Source organism: Sprattus sprattus (assembly GCF_963457725.1).
Source record: "Sprattus sprattus genome assembly, chromosome: 3".
Lineage (NCBI taxonomy): Eukaryota > Metazoa > Chordata > Actinopteri > Clupeiformes > Clupeidae > Sprattus > Sprattus sprattus.
Window position 1 is genome coordinate 34,668,000 of NC_137922.1, and position 25,047 is coordinate 34,693,046.

The 25,047-nt window shown below is 40.7% G+C and overlaps 1 protein-coding gene across 1 annotated transcript; it reads right to left on the reverse strand.

Moving 5' to 3' along the window:
• Nucleotides 1-305: 305 nt before the first annotated feature.
• LOC308361901 (carbohydrate sulfotransferase 3-like) lies at nucleotides 306-2,006 on the reverse strand (the record flags this gene model as incomplete). Its single annotated transcript, XM_080834377.1, has 2 exons — nucleotides 306-1,539; nucleotides 1,897-2,006. The coding sequence occupies 2 exons, from the start codon at nucleotides 2,004-2,006 to the stop codon at nucleotides 306-308; spliced, it is 1,344 nt and encodes a 447-aa protein (XP_080690503.1).
• Nucleotides 2,007-25,047: the final 23,041 nt, after the last annotated feature.

Here is a 25,047-nt window from a genome sequence, read left to right on the forward strand (position 1 = left end):
AACAAAAATATCACTTAAATAAAGTTCTGTTTCCCTCTTTCTTAAAATTACACCCAGTATTCTAGTTTTCAACATTTTCACAATTATTTTTTGGACACAGTTACTTGATAAACAATAAAAACATCAAGCCATATCCCATAGTCTACCTCCTTACAGTTTTCAGATATGTTACTATGCAACACTGCATCAAGCAAGTGTTGTCCTCAATAAATACAAAACAACTATTAAATCATTTCAACTTGGATCACTTTGCTTCTTGAAGAAAAATAGCACGTCGTGTTTGGAAAAAATATGTTCATGGGGATTTATGAAAAATTCTTTTCCGCGATTAAACTGATTGATTTATCAGTTAACATCTCTTTGCTCTCTGCAAATTTATACCCAAAGAGCTTCATAGTTGGGCCACACACCTTCTGCACCACTTGGGCTAATTTGAACGGTATGCTAAACCTCCACTTCTCCACCTGCTCCGAGGAGTTTTTCTGGGTGGAGTAAACCCCACTGACCTCCTTGGAAGCCTGAGTGTTCTTCAGTATCCACTCTTTGACTTTGGATGTGAATGGGATGCCGGCAAACTGATACATCTCTGTGGCCTTCCTCATGGGGAAGCGCGCTATGTCCTCATAACGCACGAGCATGTAGCGGTCGCGCAGCCACTCTGGCTGCTTCAGGCCCACCTCAGCGGACAACCTGATGTTGTCGCAGTTCCCCTTCAGCTTGCGAACCTCGTCGTCATCCACCGGCACCTCCCCGTCAACCGCCCACCTCTTCCAGTTCTTGTACTTGGCGGAGAATGCCACCATCCTGGAGGCTAGCACAGCGCGCGGGTCCCGCACCAGCTGGATGAACTTCACATCAAGTCTGGGGTCCTCTGCTAGGGGCCGCAGGGTCTCCAGCTGCCTCACGCGCACCGACTTGATGGCACGGTGCTCCTTCTGGCTGCAGGACTCGGACGCCATCGTGAGGTTGAGGGGGCCGCAGCGACGGGTGCGGCACCGATAGCGCTCAAACACGCCCTTGACCACGGGACTGCAGACGGGCTCCTCGCACAGCGAGCTGCTCGACTCGCGCCGGAACAGTGACGGCGTGACGTGTTCAAGCGGCGCTGGCTCGATAAAATCCTCCAACGGGGTGAAGTCGCACAGGAAGAGCCCCTGGAGAACATCGCGGTAGGCCGGTCCGGCCGCCGTGGCGTTGGTGCCCCCCGTCTCCAGGGTGAGCGCCCGCTCCACGTGCCACAGTGGCTCAAACAGGTAGAACATGTTGTCCCCTTGCTGGTTGAAGAACTCTCCTACGAACGAGGAGCCTGTTCGGGTGGTGGCCAGCAGCAGGATGTGCTTCTTGCCCCATGAGGGGAGGCGCTCAAGTTCGGCCTGCTCAGTGAAGTTCTCTAGGCGCCTCTTCATGTGCCGGAAGCCTGGGTCCGGCTGGCTGAGCAAGCTCCTGGAGTCATTCTGCCTCGGCACTGCCACTGAGGCTATGATGGTGGCCTGCAGAGGAGTCTGAGGGGTCTGTCGTGGGGTGAGCTTATCCGATACCCTGCAGAGCACAGATGAGAACATTAGAACAGAACTGAAACATGACAACTCCACACCCAGTGCAGTTTTTTTTTCAGTAAGATTCTATGATATATTGTTGGGTTTATATATATGTGCAGAATATTTCAGATCAGCCAGATCCACAAGTTTTGATTTGCTGACACTAGTCCAAAAGATATAAATAATAATAGCTGATTTTACAAGGACATTAAACACTCACAGGCATGTTTGAACATCATGTTGGACTGGTAGTCTAGACACCACAGAATTGAGAACAGCTCACATCTTATATCCAGGAATTATGCAATCCTATGTTAGAGTGACATCTGAATGCTTTAGCCATAATAGGTAAGCTTACCGGGATATGATGTTGTTCTCCTTCTCAATGATGACTAGTGCCACAACAAAAACCAGGAATATTGTGTATTTGAACCTCATTCTTGGACACACTTGGATAGGTTTCCACATGCCACTTGGGAGCAGACAGTGAGCTGAGACAGTCAGACTCTGCAGAGGCCTGACTGTTCAGGGGCTCACTGGTTCATCCTTCTTCCCATTGCAAATGCCTCAAACTGCAAGACAAAAGCGGAGGGGGCAAATGAGGTGGGAGGCTGCATCAGAAACACTACATTCCTGAGGTGTCTTCATGAGACAGCCGTTCAGCAGCATCAGATTACTGCAATCATGTCCATACTGTGTCATGTCTGGCTGTAGAACACACACATGGACATCTGTTGTACTCATAAATGAAGGATTTTATGGTAAAACTACAGTGATTACATTAAGTTGATGATCATATCCCTTGTGAGAAATGTATGTAAATCAGTTTGCCCCATCAGTTTGCCCAAACAGACAATGTGGTGAAATTGAAAAAATCCCAATCCAAACAATGTCTTTTCTGAACACGAGGAGTCAACAATCGAAAAGGAAAGCCGTGCATGTGAACCTGACAGTGCATAGCTTTCCAAGACTTTCTAAGCCTTTAGCAAGCCCACCTGAGAAGCCCTCCTCCACACCAACCACACGCAACTATGCCTGATTCAGACACGGCCTGTAATCTGTCAAAGTGGAAATACCAGTGAAATTGTAGCTCACTGTTCACTTCTACCCTGCCTGGGGTGTGAGTTTATTCAGAGAAGGCCCAGTTTTACCCTCTTCCTTCCGTTCACACATGTGTATGTGCTCAAGCCATATTTGAAGACACCCTTGTGGACACCTGCACTATATGTCAGCTCCGACTTGAATGCGTTCGAGCCTAATGTAAACACAGAAATGTGGTGATGACTAGTCTTCTCTCTGCTGGACATCATAAATTATGTACAAACTTTTTCTTGTTTATTTTAACACACTGCCTATTCATGCATCTTCTCGTGCATTTAAAAAGATTTGTATCCTTTGATAGTCAAGATCGCATTTAGGCTCTGATAGGTTCGTTGCCATATGGATAACGATGCCAAATGATCGGCCACACTGAAGTCAGGGGTATTTTTTTTTCTTGCAGTTTCTGAGTCGGAGCTCTGACTTCAAGTGGCGTTCTAGTACATTTTCCCAAGTGGCATTAAACGCGGCATTATGGTTAATGGAAGATGCTATGTTAAACGTCACGCTTCTGCTACCGGAACGCCGGCATGCTGTCTCAAAACTCACTGGGGTAGCATTATGCTGGCTTCTTTTAGCTCAGTGTACACAAGCAAAGCTGTCATAACGAGGGATTTTCTTAATGCCAGTATAGAGAGATCTCTGTTTAAAACAACCTACTATGTCAACAGGGCAGGGGCCAGATGAATGTCAATGTTATCTCATGAATCACCCCGGGCCCCCTCTATCTGTGAGGCCTCTGCAGTATTTCAGGAAGCCCACCCACTATACCCAGACCCGACAGGAGCCCCATGGAGACAGCAATTCACTCCCTGTTTGCTTTTCTATCTCATGCTAACGTTGATAACGACAAAATTAGCACAGAGTACCACAGATAACACTGAAGAGCTAAGTTAAAAGCCTGTCTTTAGAAGCCTGCCATCAAAACTTGACCAACCACTGAGTGGCCTCTGTTGCTGAACAATTAGTTAGTTTAAATCCCACAGATCCAATCTGCATAATGTGTATCTGTACTCAGTCCCAGAGAATTCATTCATGTAAAATGTAGCCTGTGTCTTTCATCTACTACATCTCTTAGAGATTAGATAATATACAAGTGTCCCTCCTGGTGGGAGGAGACTAATGGCTAATGGCCAATGAGAATGTTTTCATTTAGAAAAAGAGACTCTCCATCTGGCCTCACGTTGCAGATGAGGCGACGCGACGCAGCTGGACAGCTGGAAACCTGATACCTGTCAGCTTGTTAAAGAGTGGCCTGTTAGAGTGTGAGCAGGATACGTGCCATCTGCTCCTCAATCTCAACTGAGGAGAGAGGCGAGATTCTACCCCCTTGAAACGCCCCCCACCCCCAATCTGGAGGCCAGCTCCCTGGGAAACTCAAAGCGACTCTACTTCAACCCTCAGGCGTTTTGGGCTCGGAGCCACCCACTCACTTCTGCCTATTCAAAGTCATTAAGATGGGGGTTAATGAAGCTTGTCCTTACATTAGTGATCCAAGACTCGGCTGTACTCTAAAAGTAGAGTGAATAAGAACTTTCTATAAAACGCTGACACTATATGTATTCATGTGGCAGACGCTTTAATCCAAAGGGAAGAACATATCACACAAGCACAGGCTGTTTTTGTAATCTAATATGCGTATGTAATACATTATGACTTATGTGCTTTATTTATGTTTAGGTTCCCAAAAGCGTCCTAAAGTGATTGATAAAGTAACAACTGCTGAGACATTTAGTTAAAAAGACAAGCAATTCTCTTGTGACATCCAACAACAGGCTTCCTTGTTTCCTTTTGCCTAGAAAGGGGCGAACTGCTTGAAAAATTAGGACAGCGAGCTCTGCAGGAGGCCAACCCAGAGTGAAGGCAAACATCGCAAACATGGCAGAGACAGCACCTGTCTGCCTTGGGCTTGTAAATCACAGCTTGCTGGTGCAATGAGGATGAATTTGGCAGAGCTTGTGATTCAACTAAGATCTGGCACAATGGGACCCAATACATGAAGGTGAAGGTAGGATGCCATTAATGGATACCCTTTAGGTTTCTATTCATGTTTGTCATTAGCTTAAAACTGGAGACATGTGCTCTTGTTCAGGAGTTAACTCTAATTTGATTGTAACTGTGACTAATTAAAGGTCCTCCCTAAAGAAACGAGACTACTGTTTCAGGACAGAGCTAGCCATGGCACATAAGGTCTGTTTAAACAAAAAAAAAAAGCCTTTATCAATTACATTCAGTTGAAACAGTGGGACACGATAAACCTATAAACCATTTTCAATTGGGTATTCTTTATGCAGATGGGAAATCCCTTAAAATGAACATACCTCACATAAACACAGGTCACTGGAAACCCAGCCACCCAGATGAAGGGAATCCAAAAATGGGCATGGAGGTGTTGTAACGTTAGCGTTATAACAACACACTATAAATTAAGTACTTGAATCAGTTGAATAAGTATTCTCTTTAAAACATTTTTGGTTGTTCTAAAGTGTGGAACAAAATAGCCGTAATGGGAACACAATGTATCAGGAACACTATGATTTAATACAGTGACAGGCGGAAGACATGGACCCCACACAAACAGCACGAGGGCAGACGGGTAATCCAGGGTAAGACTTGTGACCCAATTAAATCATGAAACACAAAATTTCCATTGTTCCCCTAATTTCTCAAACCAGCATTTACAGTAGATCATAAGCATGTTTCCTAGGCAACTCTAATGCCAAGGCCTAGACTAAATTATTAAATGTGGGCCCATTCTGTGTAGGGTACCATACATACAGTGCCACTTGAAAGTATGTGAACCCCTTGAGCACTTAAGCGTTTTCTGTTGTTTTACCATGATTTTTCATTTTTTTATCACCAATTTTCCATAGATGAAATGTCAGGTTTATGTTTATCATTTGCATGTACTTGTTTAGAGGAAATAGTTTGAGAAGCTGAAAAACTACATGAAACATGGAATTAGTCCATTTCAAAAGTAAGTGAACCCCCAGCTGAATTGATAAAGTCAAGCAGGTAACAGATTCAGTGAAACTTATTCGGGTGAATAATTAGTCAATTGAGCAAACTATCATCTGAGACATCCTTAGGGAAAGGTTTGGGCAACACAGATTAAAAGAGAGAGGAAACCAACCAAACTACTGTAGTGCCAAGGTGTACCCACACAGATCAACAATGCAGAGAGGAAACAAGATATCCGAGAACATCAGGAAGAAGGTACTGACAGCCCATCAGTCTTGGGAAAGCTATAAGACCATCACCAAAAGATTCCAGCTCCATCCATCCATCCAAGACAAATAATTTTGAAATGGAGGGCATTCAACATGACCGCATCTCTGCCTAGAAGTGGACGCCCATCAAGACCATCACCAAGAAGCACCAGAAGAAGAATAAATCAGGTAAAAGTCAACCCACACATCACCTCTAAAGAGTTTCGGACCTCTCTGGCAGCATCTGGGGTAAATGTACATGGGTCTACAATCAGACGAAAATTGTTGGTTTTGATCGTGACAAAATAATTCTATCTCGGACTCATCTGTTTAAAGAAGGGACTTCCAGAAGGCCTTTGGTTTATCCAAGCGCTCTCGGGCAAAGTTGAAAGGGGCAGTTTTGTTCTTTCTTGAGAGCAGAGGCTTCCTTCTAGCAACCCGATCATGAATGTCATGTCTATTCAATTTTCGTCTGATTGTAGACCCATGTACATTTACCCCAGATGCTGCCAGAGAGGTCTGAAACTCTTTAGAGGTGATGTGTGGGTTGACTTTTACCTGATTTCTTCTTCTTCTGGTGCTTCTTGGTGATGGTCTTGATGGGCGTCCACTTCTAGGCAGAGATGCGGTCATGTTGAATGCCCTCCATTTCTAAATTATTTGTCTTGGATGGATGGATGGAGCTGGAATCTTTTGGAGATGGTCTTATAGCTTTCCCAAGACTGATGGGCTGTCAGAACCTTCTTCCTGATGTTCTCGGATATCTTGTTTCCTTTCGGCATTGTTGATCTGTGTGGGTACACCTTGGCACTACAGTAGTTTGGTTGGTTTCCTCCCTCTTTTAATCTGTGTTGCCCAAACCTTTCCCTAAGGATGTCTCAGATGATCGGTTTGCTTAATTGACTAATTAAGCACCCAAATAAGTTTCACTGAATCTGTTACCTGCTTGACTTCACCAATTCAGCTGGGGGTTCACTTACTTTTGAAATGGACTAATTCCATGTTTCATGTAGTCTTTTGGCTACTCAAACAATTCCCTCTAAAAAAAGTACATGCAAATGATAAACATAAACCTGACATTCCTTCTATGGAAAATTGGTGATGAAAAAAATGAAATATCATGGTAAAACAACAGAAAACTCCTAAGTGGTCAAGGGGTTCACATACTTTAAAGTGGCACTGTATCTTGGTGTCTGTGTTCCATGTTGCAAAGCATCTATAGGTCCAAATTATTTTCTTTGTTTTGTCACTTTGACTATTTGATGTGGTATTGGTTGAGTTAAATGCTCCCCCGAATGTAATGCCTGCAAAACTTGGAATAATCACGATCTCCTATCAAGTTGTGTGCTCTTGTGCAACTTAGCATTGCAGGGTTTGAGGCGAATGCATCAGAATGACCATTAAATGAAGAATTCAACAAGGTATATGGGGGCTGCTGAAAAAGCCCTGTAATTAATTTGCATATCCACGGCTAACTTCATCTTGTCGAAACAAAACTGACTACACTGCCTTACTGAAGAAAATAAGAGAAATCAAGTCTTGATGCAGTATTAAAATAGCAGGAGGTGATTAAGACACCCTGAAGCCATTAGGATTAGGTTTTCAATCCATTCCCCATTACTCATGCTAGCAATTGTGCCAGTTAATGACCATGAAGACGTAACCATCAAGAATATAAATACTCTAAATAAATACGTACACTGTCAAATTAAAGCCCTCTCCAGCTTTATTCTGCTGTGGTCCAACTGAGGACACGGCTGAGGTTTGTGCCCCACAGGCTTCTTTTAGATCCACCACTGCTATGGAGCTATGGAGTTTGCAATGATACAATACTGACTGTCTATCTGTTAGCCCCATCTCAAGCCCAAATCCATCAGGATGTTTAAATCCTTCCCTCCTATCAGCAGCAGATAATTCATTTCCTGTTTTCGGTGCAATCACTCCCTTCCCGTCGGAGTGTGGGAGACGTGGTACCAAGGACGAATAGCAGCTCCCAAGGCCGAAAATAAAGCCTTTCCCAGAGAAACAGAGAAAAAAAGGTGAAGCAAACCCACTTTATCATTTTAAGTACTGAGAGGAGGTAATTCGTTGGCATGATAGACATCAGATGGGCTACTCTCTCTCATGTCTAATGAATTTAGTTGAGAAAGTAGAATGAACTGTGAAACTGACCCATGATCTATGGCTGGCTGATAGATGAGAGCTAAACACTGTGATTGCATTGATCATAAAATTAATTCACACTGCTCTGGTGAGCTGCAATCCATTAGGCTATTATTTCTGAAATAAGGAATATGTGGAGCAGTGGTGTCATCTGGCCAATTTAGAAAAGTTGCACAACTACTACATCAGTTTCAGGGGCATCAGTGTACTTCTTAGTGAACATCAAAGATTTCGGCAAGAGCGTTCATTATATCTTTGAAAGTTATCCTGCATAAGAATGAGCCTGTGACTTAAAGACTTCACCTCTGCCTTTTTAATAAAATCAATGTCATTGATAGTGTGAAATCAGGCTGCTAATAAATAGTGACGGTGCACATCCTGATAAAGGCAATATTGGGAATATTTTTTTGCTACCATAGCCATGCTAACCATGCCTTTACACATATTCAGATTATCCCCCTCAGCTACAGTAAGCTGTCAGTGCTGAAACAACACAAAGCAAGCATCTGTAGAACTAGTGACAATAAAGGCAAAACTACTATAAAACACAGAGGCAGAAGCAATATTAACTGGGGGCAAAGCCTAGAATGAGTCTAGGAAATTGTGCAAATATTGTCTGGGTGAGCTATTAAGATTTTCTTCAGGGTATACAAGGGAACCTAGACAGTACAACGCAGTTAGAAAATGTACCCCCCCCCCCCCCCCCTAAAAAAACTGTTGTTCCCACCTGGCATTGACATGTGTCTTGATGATCTGATCACAAGTGGACAGCTCTAAGTATGTTAGTTCCACCTGGCACCAGAATGCTTCTCGAGTGACCACTTGGATTCAGATTTCACCTTCCGGCTCTATATGCAAATAAACACGTACATCATTTCCCTTCGAAGTCTTAAAATGAGAGGGGTTGCTGCTACTGGAGGTAGTGGAGGGGAAGTGTATGAGTTTGTGAGAGTAGATTAGGGAAAGGCTGTACAATTTGGGGAAGGCGGAAACAGATGACTGCAATTTGAGTATGATGGGAAAGTGGGCTACTTTATAGCGAACAGTCATTGCCAGCTTTATGCCAAGGAACTGGATATTAAAAACAAGGTTTAATATAATTTGATATGTGAAGGAGGTGTTTAAAGAGTGAAAGAATAAGATTTTGACATAACCAACACAATCCCCACCTTAATAGGAATTCAAAATGAATTGGACTATACTGGTAAATCTGTGTATAAGCAAAGCCCAAATATGATGAACAGCCAGTGACTGGCATCAAAGAACCTGTGAGAAGGATTGCCTTTAAACCTTTTAGAAGACTGTGTGGATGTCAGTGAAGCAACTGTACGGCTTACGACATACACAAAACACACACTTATCAGTTCGTTCATCATCAAGTTATACATTTCCTGTCTCCATTTTCATCAATGACCATCACAAAAACTGAGCAATTCTTTATGGCTTCAGGCCAGGGTATAGTTATCCAATCAACTTAATTCCCATGACTAATACATTCTTAACCCGATTATACCTTACAGTTCCACTGGAATCCTTGCATCTTTTCAATATCTTGCATGCAAATACTCAGACAGAGAGACATGATAAACGTTGGCTTAGGGTTAGGTTTAATTTTGTATTGTTCACAATAATACCAGCTTGTCAAAACTCAAATTAAATGTGTTGGTAAACAAGTAGAGCCCTGAAGGTCCTTGCACCTACAGCCAGGCCTTAATTAGCCTGTTAAAAATACTGTGGCTGCCACCTTAAAAATTATGGTTTGTGAGGTATAATTATATATCAAGGTAAGCGTTCGGGGGGTAGGGGGGGCACATTTGTCAGGGCACAGTGTGGGCCCTAGGGCTTATGCACCACACAACGTGTAGTGTCATGTTTTATTACAGGGAACCCTTTTGAGATTTATGTCACCAATCCTTCTTTCAACACTCAAGACAGGACTGCCTCCGTGCCTGTCACATCAGTCATTACAGGTGTGAGTGACTGACAAACAGCCTAAACCCAAATGTTCTTCTTTGCTCTAACCCCAATTTCAATTCACCGTTTTCACAGTAACCACTAGACATGGTACTCAAATCCCCCAGGCGTGAAGATGACCGTGAGCTTGAAGCGGACCCACTGGAGTGCCATGGGTTGCTCAAACCTAGCCTTCATCAGTGCCTTCGCTGTATGATTTTAAGAAGCGCGTCTATGTGCTTGCCGCCTCTTTCATGACACCAAACCATCTCTGCAATTGAGAATTTGAAGACAGAAATTACTCGTTTATGTTTAATAAACAGCATAATTGCTGATGCCGTTGTCAACACCCGTTTCTCCGAGGTTCTTCGTCTTTGCTGTCATACATCATCATATAGCGTTTCTATAGGCTAAGCTATAGCCTGCAAAAATTGCCTTCACCTCAATTGCCAACGCTATACCCTTTCCATTCACAATGACAGTAGGCTATTTGACAAGTAGTCTAACGGTAGGTTCATAAAATGAATAATCTATGGTCTCATAAGAAATGTGTGGGAGCCGGTGATAAAAAAACAAATGCTACTTTACCATTCGTAGTCGCATCGCTGGATGCGCTTACAGCAGGTCCCGACGCATCCAGCATGGTGTAAATCGGCAAAGAGAGAAGGGTACGCTTGCTGTAGCCTACTTCTGATAATTCCAAAGTTTCTACGCTGGCGAGAAAACCATTGTGTAAGTGTATTTTTCCACGAGTAAGATATTACTTTTAACAATGGTACGTTTACGGTCTTCTTGAGCGCAAACCACAACAAAGGACGTAACGTTGCCCATACATTGTCTTAACGAATGTAAACCCTACTAAACGCTACAAATTCATAACGAAGTCCAAGAAAAAGTTAGAAAGTCTTAGTTTCAAACTGGCAATTTAACATCCCTAATCACATTACATTGTTGAGAAGCAGGCAACTATCGCAAAAACATTTAGCGATGTTTCAATTATTCCCAGTGCGCCTCCCAGCCTTCAATAACGCAATCTGCCGCTCTGTTCCTAACTGAATTCAGTCGCAGACCACGTATCACGTGGTGCATGGGTAGCCTAGACCTACTCCCCGTGTCCCCTCCCCCTGTGGACTGGCGCTGAATGGGCACAAGGACCCCACTGTTACCGCCAAGGTGTTGTATGTAGTAGCTACAGTACCCTACTGTATCAATTTAACCAATCATTCAGCAATTATTCAAGGGGATGCAAGACCTCAATGATTTATGAGGGGGGAGTAAGAAGGTTTTTAGTGTTTCTTCAAATAGCTAAACTATTCCAGTGTACAGAAATGGAAAGGTAGCTGTGAGAACCTACATGTCATTTTAATATCCTGGCTATGCATATAGGTTATAGTGTATAGGCAAGCAAGAGCAAGAAATATAGGATCAATGAATTAATCCAAGATTCAGAAACATTATATAAAGAAACACAGCATCTAATGTCAATGAATAGTATGTCAGAGACAGTAATATAGTAATAATGGATAAAAAGGCCTTTCTCACATATTATCCTTTTGTTAATCATCTAGGAAAATAGCAAAGGCCCCAAAGTGCTTCAACACATGCAGTCCCTGAAAAGAATATCTGGTATTTTAAGACAGCCCTCATCTTCTAAATCTACTTGCTCCACTACGCCCCCTGGAGATGAAGAGCAAGTGTCTTCAAAGTTGATCATGCTATTCCGTGGGTCAAAATATGTAGCACACACTCAATAATATTACGGATACAAATAATTTCAAACTGTATCTGTAAACTTTAACTGTGTCCATCACCTATATACGTTTTTTTTTACTTTACAATAAGGCTTCAAACTTGCTACTTCCATTACAAAAATGTTTACCGGTTCATTAATCATCCCTAACAGTGAATGACTTGTCATACCTGTTGTTGATCCAAAAGGTATCTTGCATTTGGTGATGACACTAATGAAACAGTAGGTCATTTTATGTATGTCAAACTCTTCAATAACATCTCTCAAACCAACTCTCTCAAAGAAATTCAGACAAAAACAAAGCTGAGACAGAGAAAGTATTTTTATCGGACTTGTTTATTTTACTTGCAAAAAGGACAGCACAAAACACAGAGTAATTGCAACATTTTCCAGGGTGTATGTGTAACAGGAAAATACAGGCGGTTAAAGAAATCCCCACAGAGGCCTGTGTGTGTGTGTATGTCTGTCTGTCTGGAGTGAGGAAGGAAGACACACACACACAGAGGGGGAGACACACCCTCCCTAGCACTGTACATTGAAAAGCAAGATACATAAGTGGTGGTTGGTTGTTATACTCGTATAAACACATGAACTACAAAGAAAGAGGGGAAAAGATGTAGTCATGCAACCATGGTGTGGTGGAAAATATGTGAATGAAAACTCAATAATCTGTGCGTGTAGAATAGAACTACAAAATGATATACTGTACACTATTGATATGAAAAACATTATGTGCACTCTATGTTTAAATATGTATCAAGTATATCAAACATATTGATGTGTGGAGAGAGTCTCAGGGGAACTGTCCACATAATGGCTGAGGGAACTGTCCACATAATGGCTGAGGGCACTCCACGGTACCACTGCACACTCATTCTTGGCCTGAACTCGACACAATTCCAACAATGGGTTACTTTATAATATGCCAGGTGCCATCGGTTAGGCCTCGGCCATAAGGGGGAAGCACAGATGACTGACCAGATATGACACTAAAAAAAATTCTGGGCCCCAATTTTCCAATTAAGAAAAAACATATATTCCATGGGGAGGGCCACGGATGATTATGGGTGACAAAAGGGGTCCATCAGAGGTATAAGAAGAGAATGCAAAACTCTGTAAAGTCAGTATTGTCTCTGCTCAGGTTTATGCAGTTGGTATTGCACTGGCAAATAAACCTTCATTGCTCCACACTCTGCCTGACTTCTGAAGTTTTAGAAGATTTTTTCATGGAAGACCAAGAACAAAGAGTTTTATTCAGATCAGAATAGTAGAGTGTTTACTCTATCACAAACCTACAAATCAGACACAACATTGGCCTCTTGAAATAGACAAACTAGCATCAAATCCAGTCAGTAGCTGATTCTCCTGTGTGTGTTCTCTTATTTTAAAGCCTCATTAGGCAAGTATGCATATATGCTTATATCCAATAAGGTGTGTTTTTGTAGTTAGCTAGTTTTTGGTAATATCTTCAAATTAATTTATATTCTTTAGGGCTGTCAAAGTTAATGCGTTTATCTATGAGATTATTGTGGCAGAGATTAATGCAATAAAATGTTTTAACACAGTTAAAAGTAGTGTGTAGCATTTGTCGATCTGAATTAAGCTACCACATAAGCAGCTTGTCTTTTACGTATCACCATAAAGCAAAGTGCCAAAAAGAAAGCAGGCCCAGGTTAGATGGTCGCCAACCCACACTCCACGACTTCTCTAGAAAAATAACTAGACCAGTATGTGAAAAGGTTACCAACGCGCTGGTAGTTTGAATTGCCGGTGACTATCGGCCCATCAACAAAGTTGAGGACAATGGGCTGACTGAGGTTATTCAAATTGCTTCAGCGAACAATTCGTACAATTTACTGTCGAGGGGCACCATTGTGTCTCGCATATGTTCATTGTATGAAGGCGAGAGAGCACAAAAAATGTAGCTCCTCGAGCAAGCTGCCAGCGTCGCCCTTACTGGTGACCACTGGACTTCAGTCAGCAATGACAATAACCTGGGTGTCACAATGTGACAATGAATGGAAATTAAGATTGTTTGCATTAGAAGTAAATAAAACAGAGTTGCGACATACAGCGGAGAACTGAGAAGAGGAATTCCTCAACGTCTCAAACAGATGGGAGGTAAGAGGCAATTGACCACTTTAGGCACTGATAGTGACCGTAACATGTTGGCAGCTGCTAGGCTTCTTCCATCTCAGCATCTTCCCTGCACAGCACACAGTCTGCAAAGGACCATCACTGTTGCCCTAAAAGACAGTGGTTTTGAAAACATCCTGACAAAATGTCGGAAGATTGTTGGGCACTTTAAACACAGCCCGTCAAATGATCGAGAGTTGAAAGCACAGCAAACTGCACAAGGACAGCAGGAAGAGTCGCTGGTTTAAGATGATGCCACCCGATTGAATACTGCCTTGGAGATGATCAAACGGATCCAGCTAAACAAGGGTCCGCTTGCTGCCACCCTGGCTCAGCACAAGTCCAACATCTCGATGTTGACTGCACCTTCTCTCTCTCTCTCATGTCATCTCTCTGTTTTGCTTGCAGGTGTGCATGTTCATATGTGTAGGCCTGCTGATACTCTCCCTTTGCTAATGTTTTCTGAGTGTGGACTACTCTGTTCCTCAGTTTATAGGTGTCTGTGCTCTCCCTCTGACAGTCATTTTCTTTGAGTGGGGCCTATATTCTACTCTATGCTACCTCTCTCTCTCTCCACTTTTGCTAGTATTCTCTGTTTCCCCATCCTGTGTGTGTGACAGTGATTGTTTTAAGGCCCTTATTAGAACATGCCTGCCCCTTTTATTTGTGACTGAACTACTGGGAGGAGAGCAGTATGTTTCCTGTTCAGTGGTCTTACCAGCCTTCTGCCAGAATTGAATTGAATTGAATCTGATGATGATCCCATCTACGTGCTGAAATTCAAAGACACCTTTACTGCAGACTTTGCCAATCGCAAAGAGAATACCAATCTGAAGATGCTGAAAATTGCGACACTGAGTGACCCCAAGTTTAAGGACTTGAAGTGCCTCCCCAAAGAGGTAAGAGGTGAGGGGTGGGTTTTACTGCGCAACCTGATGCTAGAGGGAAAAGGTCGGATGCGTTCTGAACCTGTGAGAAGAGAGACAGAGGATCCAAAAAAGCAGAAGATGTCTTCCTTCTTGTTGGCCTCTGCTGATACAGATTCAGATGAAGAAGAGGGGGAGTCCGTTGGCAAAGCTCTGGATCGTTACAGAGTGGAGCCAAAATTGCAGATAGGGAACTGTATCCTTAATTGGTTGACAGGAAGGCAGCACACACATGAGAAGCTTGCAGGAATAGCAAAGAAACATCTGTCAACCCCTGTTACCACAGTACCCTGTGTTCTCACCCTCAGGTCATATTGTCCAGAAGAGGAGAGCAGCTTTGGCTCCACAAAATGTAAATATGCTTGTCTGTCTCAGCAATTGGCTGAAAGTCAAAGATGATTAGGCACAATTCGGGTTAAGCAGAGATCCTCCTGTTTACATTTTCATGTTTGTTTGCACGATTTTGCACTTAAACATGGCATTCGAATGTCAGTTCAGTTTACCAAGGCCACTTTTTATGCTCTTGTGTGTGTTGTTCAATGTTAAAGATGACAGTACCAATGGTGTCTCAAATACACCTTTGCAAGCAACATTGAAAGTGCAACAAATAGAGAAATGAGTAGGCAGGATGTGAGTGCACAGACACAGTAAAGGTTTGAGTTAAGCAGATGCATTCAACTAATCCCTGAAACAGCAGTCAACACACAGAAAGAGGAATGTTCGCCTTAATGTCTAAAACTAGAGAGCTAACTATCTATTAGACAACAATATCAACAACCGCACAGTTGGCACTGAAAATTCTAGGTAATTTACAACCGAGACACAAAGTTTTGACAATATATTTCACAATTACATAAGTCATGCTGTAAAGCTAGTCCTATATTTGTGCAAGTTCTTGAACCCAGACCACAAAACTACCAAGTGAATATCCTGGGATTCTGATAGGAATGATATGTGTGCTTATCTTTTTTTTCACATATCCTTGTATACATATGGGCTGTTAATAGATTAAAAAAAAAAGTAAGTATTTAATCTCACATTTTTAAAGTCATTAATCGTGATTAAAAGTTTGTTTTTCTTCTAAAGACTGAATCTTATAAATGAACAAGTAATCACTCATCTGGATGTTTCACTGAAGACACAATTTATCATACATGATATTTGAATACCTGTCTGGCACTTTATAGGAAGGAGTTATAGGCCTGAGCCTCTTTGAAAGCACAGCTCTGTATGTAGTTTTGTGTTTAAAAAAATTACAATTAAACAAGTGTCTAAAATACACGCTGTCTGAAGGGATTACTTGTTAATTTATAAGATTCAGTCTTTAGAAGAAAAACAAACTTTTAAACACGATTCTAATAGATAACTAGAAAATGCATTTCCTGAAGGAAATACCAGTGCATGAAATGCAAAAGTTAGGAAAGGAAGAAGAAAAGAAAGAAGAGTGAAAGAAGGAAAGAAGAAAGGAAAGAAGAGTGGAAGAAGGAAAGAAGAAAGGATAGAAGAGTGAAGAGTGAAAGAAGGAAAAAAGAAAAGAAAGAAGAGTGAAGAAAGCAAAGAAGAGTGAAAGAAGGAAAGAAGAAAGGAGAGTGAAGAAAGGAAAGAAAAGTGAAAGAAGGAAAGAAGAGTGGAAGAAGGAAAGATGAGTGGAAGAAGGAAAGAAGAGTGAAAGAGAAAAGGAGAGTGAAAATATTGAAAAAAGATAAAAATGGAGTGAAGAAGAGAGATTGAGTGTGAGAGAAAGTAAACTGAGAGGGATAGAGAGAAAGATGGAGAGAAAAAAAGTATAGAATGGAAGGTGTCTTAATGTTCCTAGTTACAGTTAAATTGAGAGGGACAGAGAAGAGGTTCCTTTGATTTGGTGCATCTGTCAGTGAAGCACAGGTGCAAGCCAGTTTAAAGACCCTATTATGATGTCATAATGGCCCAATGTAAGTCAATGGGAAAATTTCGATTCGTTTTTATTTAATATCTTAAAAAGTAAAAAGTTTAGAAAAGTGAAAAATACATAGCATAAGTGTCGTTTACAAGACCTACGCAACAAAGTTTGAATGAAGTTTCTACGTTAAGTGGTTTGGGCTGAATTAATTGCAGAAAAAGGTAACAAGAACTAGAAAATGCATTTCCTGAAGGAAATACCAGTGCATGAAATGCAAAAGTTAGGAAAGGAAGAAGAAAAGAAAGAAGAGTGAAAGAAGGAAAGAAGAAAAGAAAGAAGAGTGGAAGAAGAAAAGAAGAAAAGATAGGAGAGTGAAGAAAGGAGAGAAGAGAGGATGACGGAAAGAAGAGTGAAAGAAGGAAAGAAGAAAAGATAGAAGAGTGAAGAAAGGAGAGAAGAGAGGATGACGGAAAGAAGAAAAGAAAGAAGAGTGAAGAAAGGAAAGAAGAGTGGAAGAAGAAAAGAAAGAAGAGTGAAGAAAGGAAAGAAGAGTGAAAGAAGGAAATAATAGTTGAAGAAGGAAAGAAGAAAAGGAAAGAAGAGTGAAAGAAGGAAAGAAGAAAGGAAAGAAAAGTGAAAGAAGGAAAGAAGAGTGGAAGAAGGAAAGATGAGTGGAAGAAGGAAAGAAGAGTGAAAGAGAAAAGGAGAGTGAAAATATTGAAAAAAGATAAAAATGGAGTGAAGAAGAGAGATTGAGTGTGAGAGAAAGTAAACTGAGAGGGATAGAGAGAAAGATGGAGAGAAAAAAAAAAGTAGAGAATGGAAGGTGTCTTAATGTTCCTAGTTACAGTTAAATTGAGAGGGACAGAGAAGAGGTTCCTTTGATTTGGTGCAGCTGTCAGTGAAGCACAGGTGCAAGCCAGTTTAAAGACCATATTATGATGTCATAATGGCCCAATGTAAGTCAATGGGAAAATTTCGATTCGTTTTTATTAAGTATCTTAAAAAGTATAAAGTTTAGAAAAGTGAAAAATACATAGCATAAGTGTCCTTTACAAGACCTACGCGACAAAGTTTGAATGAAGTTTCTACGTTAAGCGGTTCGGGCTGAATTAATCGCAGAAAAAGGTAACAAGAAGAAGAAGAAGAAGAAGAAGAAGAAGAAGCCTAGGAATAACAATACAGGGCATTTCATGCACTGTAATAAGAAGAAGAAGAAGCCTAGGAATAACAATACAGGGCATTTCATGCACTGTAATTAGCTCTCTAGTTTTAGACATTAAGGCGAACATTCCTCTTTCTGTGTGTTGACTGCTGTTTCAGGGATTAGATGAATGCATCTGCTTAACTCAAACCTTTACTGTGTCTGTGCACTCACATCCTGCCTACTCATTTCTCTATTTGTTGCACTTTCAATGTTGCTTGTGTCAGGTTGACTTGAAACTGAATACTGACACGTTTATTCTCAGTGTCTTCTCCTTGATACTGTTGCTTGGTCAGTAACCTTGCCCCTTAAGTTGCTTTGGGTAAAAGTACATTGCAAATGAACAAATGTTAATGTTATAAATATTTGTACTAGTCATACTGGTTCAGGAGAGTCTGCAATCAGTCGTTTTGAAGCATGATGATTCCAATGAAATGATTCCAATGTTCTCTTGAGTGACTGTTTCACATTAATGTGCTCCACCAAATTCTGAAGGGAACCAAAATCATTGAGTTGGTCTATGTCAGCAAGCCCTCTGTCTTCTGAGGTACTATGACTTGCCCATGCTTTCAAAGAAGAGGAACAACAGGGGAATACTTCCATAGGCGAATGATGCTATGGTCAATTACATTTTCTAAATGATTGTTACCCTTTTTGTCAAATTGCTCCTCGTGGTTCTCTAACTGGCTGTTCTCTGTGCACAAAAAAAAAATAAGTTTTCTTCCACACAAACCTAGTGGCTCCGACTGAGCCATAAACAATTCCAGCCTATTAACGCAGTGCTGTTTAGGAGCACGGCAATATCAACAACCTTCTGTCTCTGAGATCGTTATCAAGTGTGTTGAAAACTGAGAATATTAGAAAAACGAGGACTGATCTACTTTAAAAAAAAATAAATAAATACGTGACTGAATGATAACCCCCCATCGTCCGTACTAACCTAATGTAGACATATACCTGGGCAAAAACAACAACAACCTTTCATTTCAAGTCTGTCACAGCGCTGTTAAATGGTCTACAACTCATAGACAGACTCATAAAAGAGCTACAACGAGATCTGAGGGGGTGGAGGAAGACGATTTTCCCAGCATGCATTGCAGAATTGTAATGTGTACAATTTGCGTTTCTATGTTTGTAAATATTTGTATTGTTAACATGTTTGTGATCACAACATCGGTATACATTGCAAGTAAATGAAGATTTCGTTTGTTATGTGACCAAACTGTCCACTCTAAAATCAATTATGTGGTTACCATTACTGTGTGTCGTAGCTCCGTAAAACACATTCGGAATGGACGCGCTCAATCTTCAGTACACTCTGGGTTCTCTTCAGATCGTATAAATCTTTCGCCTTTTACTAAAGATTTCCGTGGAGAGGACCATTATGAGTTTTAACTAATTTTTTGATGCCCTGCTCACGCGGGGCTTCCTACCCATGTGAAGAAAAGTTATTACACTGTCAGAAACACCGACGGCCGTGTGACAATATCTGACGTAGCTATGTTTCATGGTGCGATTTGATCCGCCCTTAAACCTAATTATCATAGGCTACTCATGTGGTACAACAACTAGTCATTTACCCCAAAACATATCTCCAGGAAATTGTAATGTGTCGTCAAAACAACCAACGTGTCTTCTATGCTAAGGTGAATATGCTGACGTTTAGTCTGTGATCGATCTGGGTGATGTTTCCTCGATTGTGATATCGCCACCGAATCACATTTAACGTAAACCTACATGTAAAAAAACATGAAGTATATGGGAACCAAAAGCACCGGTGACAGCTGAATGATATCAAAGTATTAGCTCTAGAGTGCACAAGTGTTCACATATTACAGCGCATATCGGGCCAGATAGCCTTTTTAGGTAACCATACTAATACAAATACGACATTCCCCTACATAAGCTAGGCTACTCTAAGCAGATACAGAACGTAGCCTAAACGTTGATGAACACTAAAGCGCCCATTCGTGCCATTAAATTCGATTTCTATAAGCTATACTCAGTGCAAGTTGGCAACAGGTTGCGATTCATTAAGCGTTACGTTGTCATATAGTGGGGCTCTGTCACATCTTACATGACAGGACTGAACAGCAACAGACACTTTCACTACAATGCGTGCAAAGTGGGCTTAACTCCTTCGAGTTTAGGTAACAACCATGTAGACTATAATAGTTCAGTAGCAAGGAATACCTGACGTATTAAATTATCCCGATCGCTAGGGATATACAGCCGTGGAAAAAATTAAGAGACCACTTCAAAATTATCAGTTTCTCTGGTTTTACTATTTATTGGTATGTGTTAAAGTAAAATGTACATTTTAGTTTTATTCTATAACCTACTGGCAACATTCCTACCAAATTTCAAATAAAAATATTGTCATTTAGATCATTTATTTGCAGAAAAATGACAATTGGTCAAAATAGCAAAAAAGATGCAGTGTCTTCAGATCTCGAATAATGCAAAGAAAACAAGCTCATATTCATTTTTAAACTACACAATACTAATGCTTTAACTTAGGAAGAGTTCAGAAATCAATATTTGGTGGAATAACCTTGATTTAAAATCACAACTTTCATGTGTCTTGGCATGCTCTCCACCAGTCTTTCACATTGCCGTTGGGTGACTTTATGCTACTCCTGGTGCAAGAATTCAAGCAGCTCGGCTTCTTTTCATGGCTTGTGACCATCCATCTTCCTCTTGATCACATTTCAGAGTTTTTTTTATGGGATTCAGGTCTCGAAATTGGGCTGGCCATGACAGGGTCCTGATCTGGTGATACTCCATCCACAGCATTGCCCTGCTGGAAAAAACACTTCTCAGAGTTGGGGAACATTGTCAGAGCAAAAGGAAGCAAGTTTTTCTTCCGGGACAACGTTGTACTTTGCCTGGCTGAGGTTTGTAAAAGACCATAAGGATTGAACCAAAGCCGACTGGAGGGTCTCCTAGTTCGTCTTCTCTGATGAGTCCAATTTTCAGCTTTGCCCAACACATGGTCGTCTGATGGTTAGACGGAGACCTGGAGAGGCCTACAAGCCACAGAGTCTTGCACCTACTGTGAAATTGGACTCATCAGAGAAGACGAACTAGGAGACCCTCCAGTCGGCTTTGGTTCAATCCTTATGGTCTTTTACAAACCTCAGCCAGGCAAAGTACAACGTTGTCCCGGAAGAAAAACTTGCTTCCTTTTGCTCTGACAATGTTCCCCAACTCTGAGAAGTGTTTTTTTCCAGCAGGGCAATGCTCCATGCCACACAGCCAGGCCAGTAAAGGTGTGGATGGAGTATCACCAGATCAGGACCCTGTCATGGCCAGCCCAATTTCGAGACCTGAATCCCATAAAAAAAACTCTGAAATGTGATCAAGAGGAAGATGGATGGTCACAAGCCATGAAAAGAAGCCGAGCTGCTTGAATTCTTGCGCCAGGAGTAGCATAAAGTCACCCAACGGCAATGTGAAAGACTGGTGGAGAGCATGCCAAGACACATGAAAGTTGTGATTTTAAATCAAGGTTATTCCACCAAATATTGATTTCTGAACTCTTCCTAAGTTAAAGCATTAGTATTGTGTAGTTTAAAAATGAATATGAGCTTGTTTTCTTTGCATTATTCGAGATCTGAAGACACTGCATCTTTTTTGCTATTTTGACCAATTGTCATTTTTCTGCAAATAAATGATCTAAATGACAATATTTTTATTTGAAATTTGGTAGGAATGTTGCCAGTAGGTTATAGAATAAAACTAAAATGTACATTTTACTTTAACACATACCAATAAATAGTAAAACCAGAGAAACCGATCATTTTGAAGTGGTCTCTTAATTTTTTCCGCGGCTGTATGTGTGTGTGTGTGTGTGTGTTAAGTAACCCTTACTGTGTGTCGTAGCTCCGTTCGGCACTAACGGAACAGCCGCATGCACATGTTAGTACACTCTGGGTTCTCTTCAGATCGCATAAATCTTTCGCCTTTTACTAAAGATTTCCGTGGAGAGGACCATTTATGAGTTTTAAGTAATTTTTTGATGCCCTGCCCTGGCGGGGCTTTCTAACGTTGTGAAAAGACAAATTAACATTGGAGGCTCTTAAGATTTTCAGTTACACAGTGGGCTCACGGGGAGGCGCTAGAGTCTAACGGTAGAGAATAATCATATGGTAGGGTAGGCCAACCTTTTTATCAGTGATGTACCCCCTGTGAAATATTTGTTCAGCCAAGTACTCCCTAACCAGCGCAAAGCATTTTGGATTGAAAAGAATATGTAATTCACATCGGTATGCCATCATTGTCTGATTTATTAAACTGTCAACACTGAAGATCATCAAACATTGTTGCATTAAACTGAGTGCGTTTGCAATTACATTTTAGTAAGAACCTTGTGCTTGTGCTTCACTGAAAATCTTTGTCAGTCTTGGTGGCAGGAAGGCAACTGCTGTGATCAAGCTCATTTAAGACCTAAACAAAGTAAGTCTCTAGCCTACCTGCTAAAATGCGCAATGTTATTGCCCAAGGCACACACCTCACCAATCATGCCTTACTTATAAGTTATATTAATAGACTGTATAAAATACCTAAAAGAAAGGGTATTTTGTGAACGGTCTAGTGCAAACCACAAATCAGAAATTGATCATCTAAGCACTTTGAGCTGCATTGTTTTGTATGAAAGGTGCTATACAAGTAAAGTGTATTATTATCATCGTCAACGCTCGGTGGTGTGCCAATAGCCATATAGCCAATAGCCGGGCATTTCTTAGATTAAGGGCCAAATTGGGTTGCTGAAATTTAGAAAATTTTAATTCCAAATTTGACTAATTGGTATACATTAAACTATCAGTCCTTTAGTCAGAAGCAACGTTATGAGCAAGTTTGAGACCAAAAGATAAGGGAATTTCAGATTTTTTTGCCATTTTCTTAACTAAATGTCAAGTAAATGTGTCATTACCATCACATCATTGAATATAGTCAAGTAGTCAAGTAAATGCCATATGTCTCAACTTTTTTTATACAGTGATGATTTAGATTGTCCAACATTGTCCAAAATATATAATTGTTGGATGTTTTGTAATTTATACATAATTTATTGGCAAAAATATGTATGGTGATGGTGATGACATTACAGTTCTGGTAATGACAGTTTGTGTTGCGGTGATGACAAATCACTTTGTAACCTATAGCAACAAGCTGTAATGTGCTGGTAATGACTGTGCTGGTAATGACATTTTTGCCAAAAAACTAGCCTTACTAGCAAAGAGGATGGCTAAGCAAGTGTAGCTAACTTTCTACGTGTAATGTACACCATTTTAACTATTAAAATCATAAAAAATTATTTAAAAAAAATCAAAAATACAGAAATACAAAACATGTGGTAATGACGCATAATAAGTGCGCATGCCCCACACAAAGAATAAAGAGTAGATTTACTTAATGTTCTGGACATCAAGGCATCAGTCTTGCAGCTTGAAATACATGTGCTCCACTATGATATTAAGTTACCATGGCCACCAAATAAACATTTGATGAAAAAACTGTAGGAAAGTGCCTTTATGCAGAGTGTGATGGTAATGACGGCTAAACCATGGGACAGGCAGAAATGAACCAAAATAAAGAACAAAATGCATATATATGCTTAATCTGTGCATGTAGTTTATTAGTTCAAGTAACATTAAATTCATTATGCATATTTTTATTATTAATTTGTGATAAATAATGCTTGAGATATGGCACGACATGTGAAAACTATGGTGGCGGACAACATCAAAACACAGATATTGTACCACTAAACACCAATAAAATGTGTGAAAATCATTAGTAAGAGCAACCATAAAAAAAGTGTAGGCTTGTTTTTGTCTATACTAATTAATGGATCTAAAATGTATTAGATTTAATTCATTTTTAATATAATTACACCCTGTGGACTGAAATAGGCCCCAATTCTAAGAAATACCCAGCCACACCTCGGGAACGCAATGTTCCTGGTTCCATTGGCCTAGATCCACGCACGGCTTTTCAGAAAGTCACCAAGCGGCAAGCAGGTAGTCTCTTTCAGCGCGAAAACTATACAGCTAGAAAGCCAAATGGCACCCTGGTGTTTAAATCCCATCAATCTTGCTTAATTTCTGCGCTTTCAAATGTGTTACATGGTCAACTTTGGTCTGTAATCAAAAGGTATTAAAACTATTTAATCTTACAAACTAAAGATAGAACTTGAGCCTTAGCCTTAAAAGAAATTATTTAATTCCCATCCTCAAAAAACACTCAACACCATCGCATCACCTTTCTGTTTTTGGCAACAAAATGGTTCGACAAAGGCAGGTGCCACCATGGAACAGCGCAATAAGAAAAGAAAAACGACGAACCAATGATAAATCACGGTTGTATCACGGAATAAATAGGATGCAGATATATCATTTATTTCATACTTTTATTATTATGTCCAGCCAGTGGACCCATGTCTATTATGCAGTGAGGGGATCCATTTATCCTCCCCCGAGTCATCCACCCCATCACCTGAGGCCTCCACCTCAGTCATACTGCCATCTCCTCAGCCACAAAAGAGGAGAAGACTGTTTGAGCCAGACCAAACTGCCATCGCCAATGGGTTTTCCAAGATTGGGGAGCACAGGACACAAATGTACAGGAGCTTTGCGAATGTGGAACCTTGTCCATCTCCACCACCCCTAGACGAATTTGTTTTGTATGGGCAATTGATAGGTATTATGGCCAAGAATCTGGCCAAAGACAGGCAACGGGAAATAATGTACCAGGTACACAGCCTGATGACAATGAACCAGTCTGACTATGTGCCTTATGTGCAAGTTAATGCAATTTGTAAATAGTTTGTATTTGGCACCATGTTGTTTAAATAACTTATTTTGCACCTTGTTGTTTATATTACTTATTTGGCACCGTGTTTGTACTTTTCTTCTGTGCCTTGTTTATTATATTACTTATTTTGCACATTGTTTGTTCTATAACTTATTTAGTAAATTATTTGCCATATTACTAGTTTTGTTTATTATTGTTTGTATATACATTTGTTAGAAATATAACACAAAATTAAACAGTTGGTATTTTTATATATACATGGCTAAAAGTCAGCATCTACACCTATAGGGGTTCATACAGCCTGCAGTTTAAACAACAGGGCTAATTATATGGCAAGTCGCTATGCTGCTTTGCACTTTGTAAACAGTACTC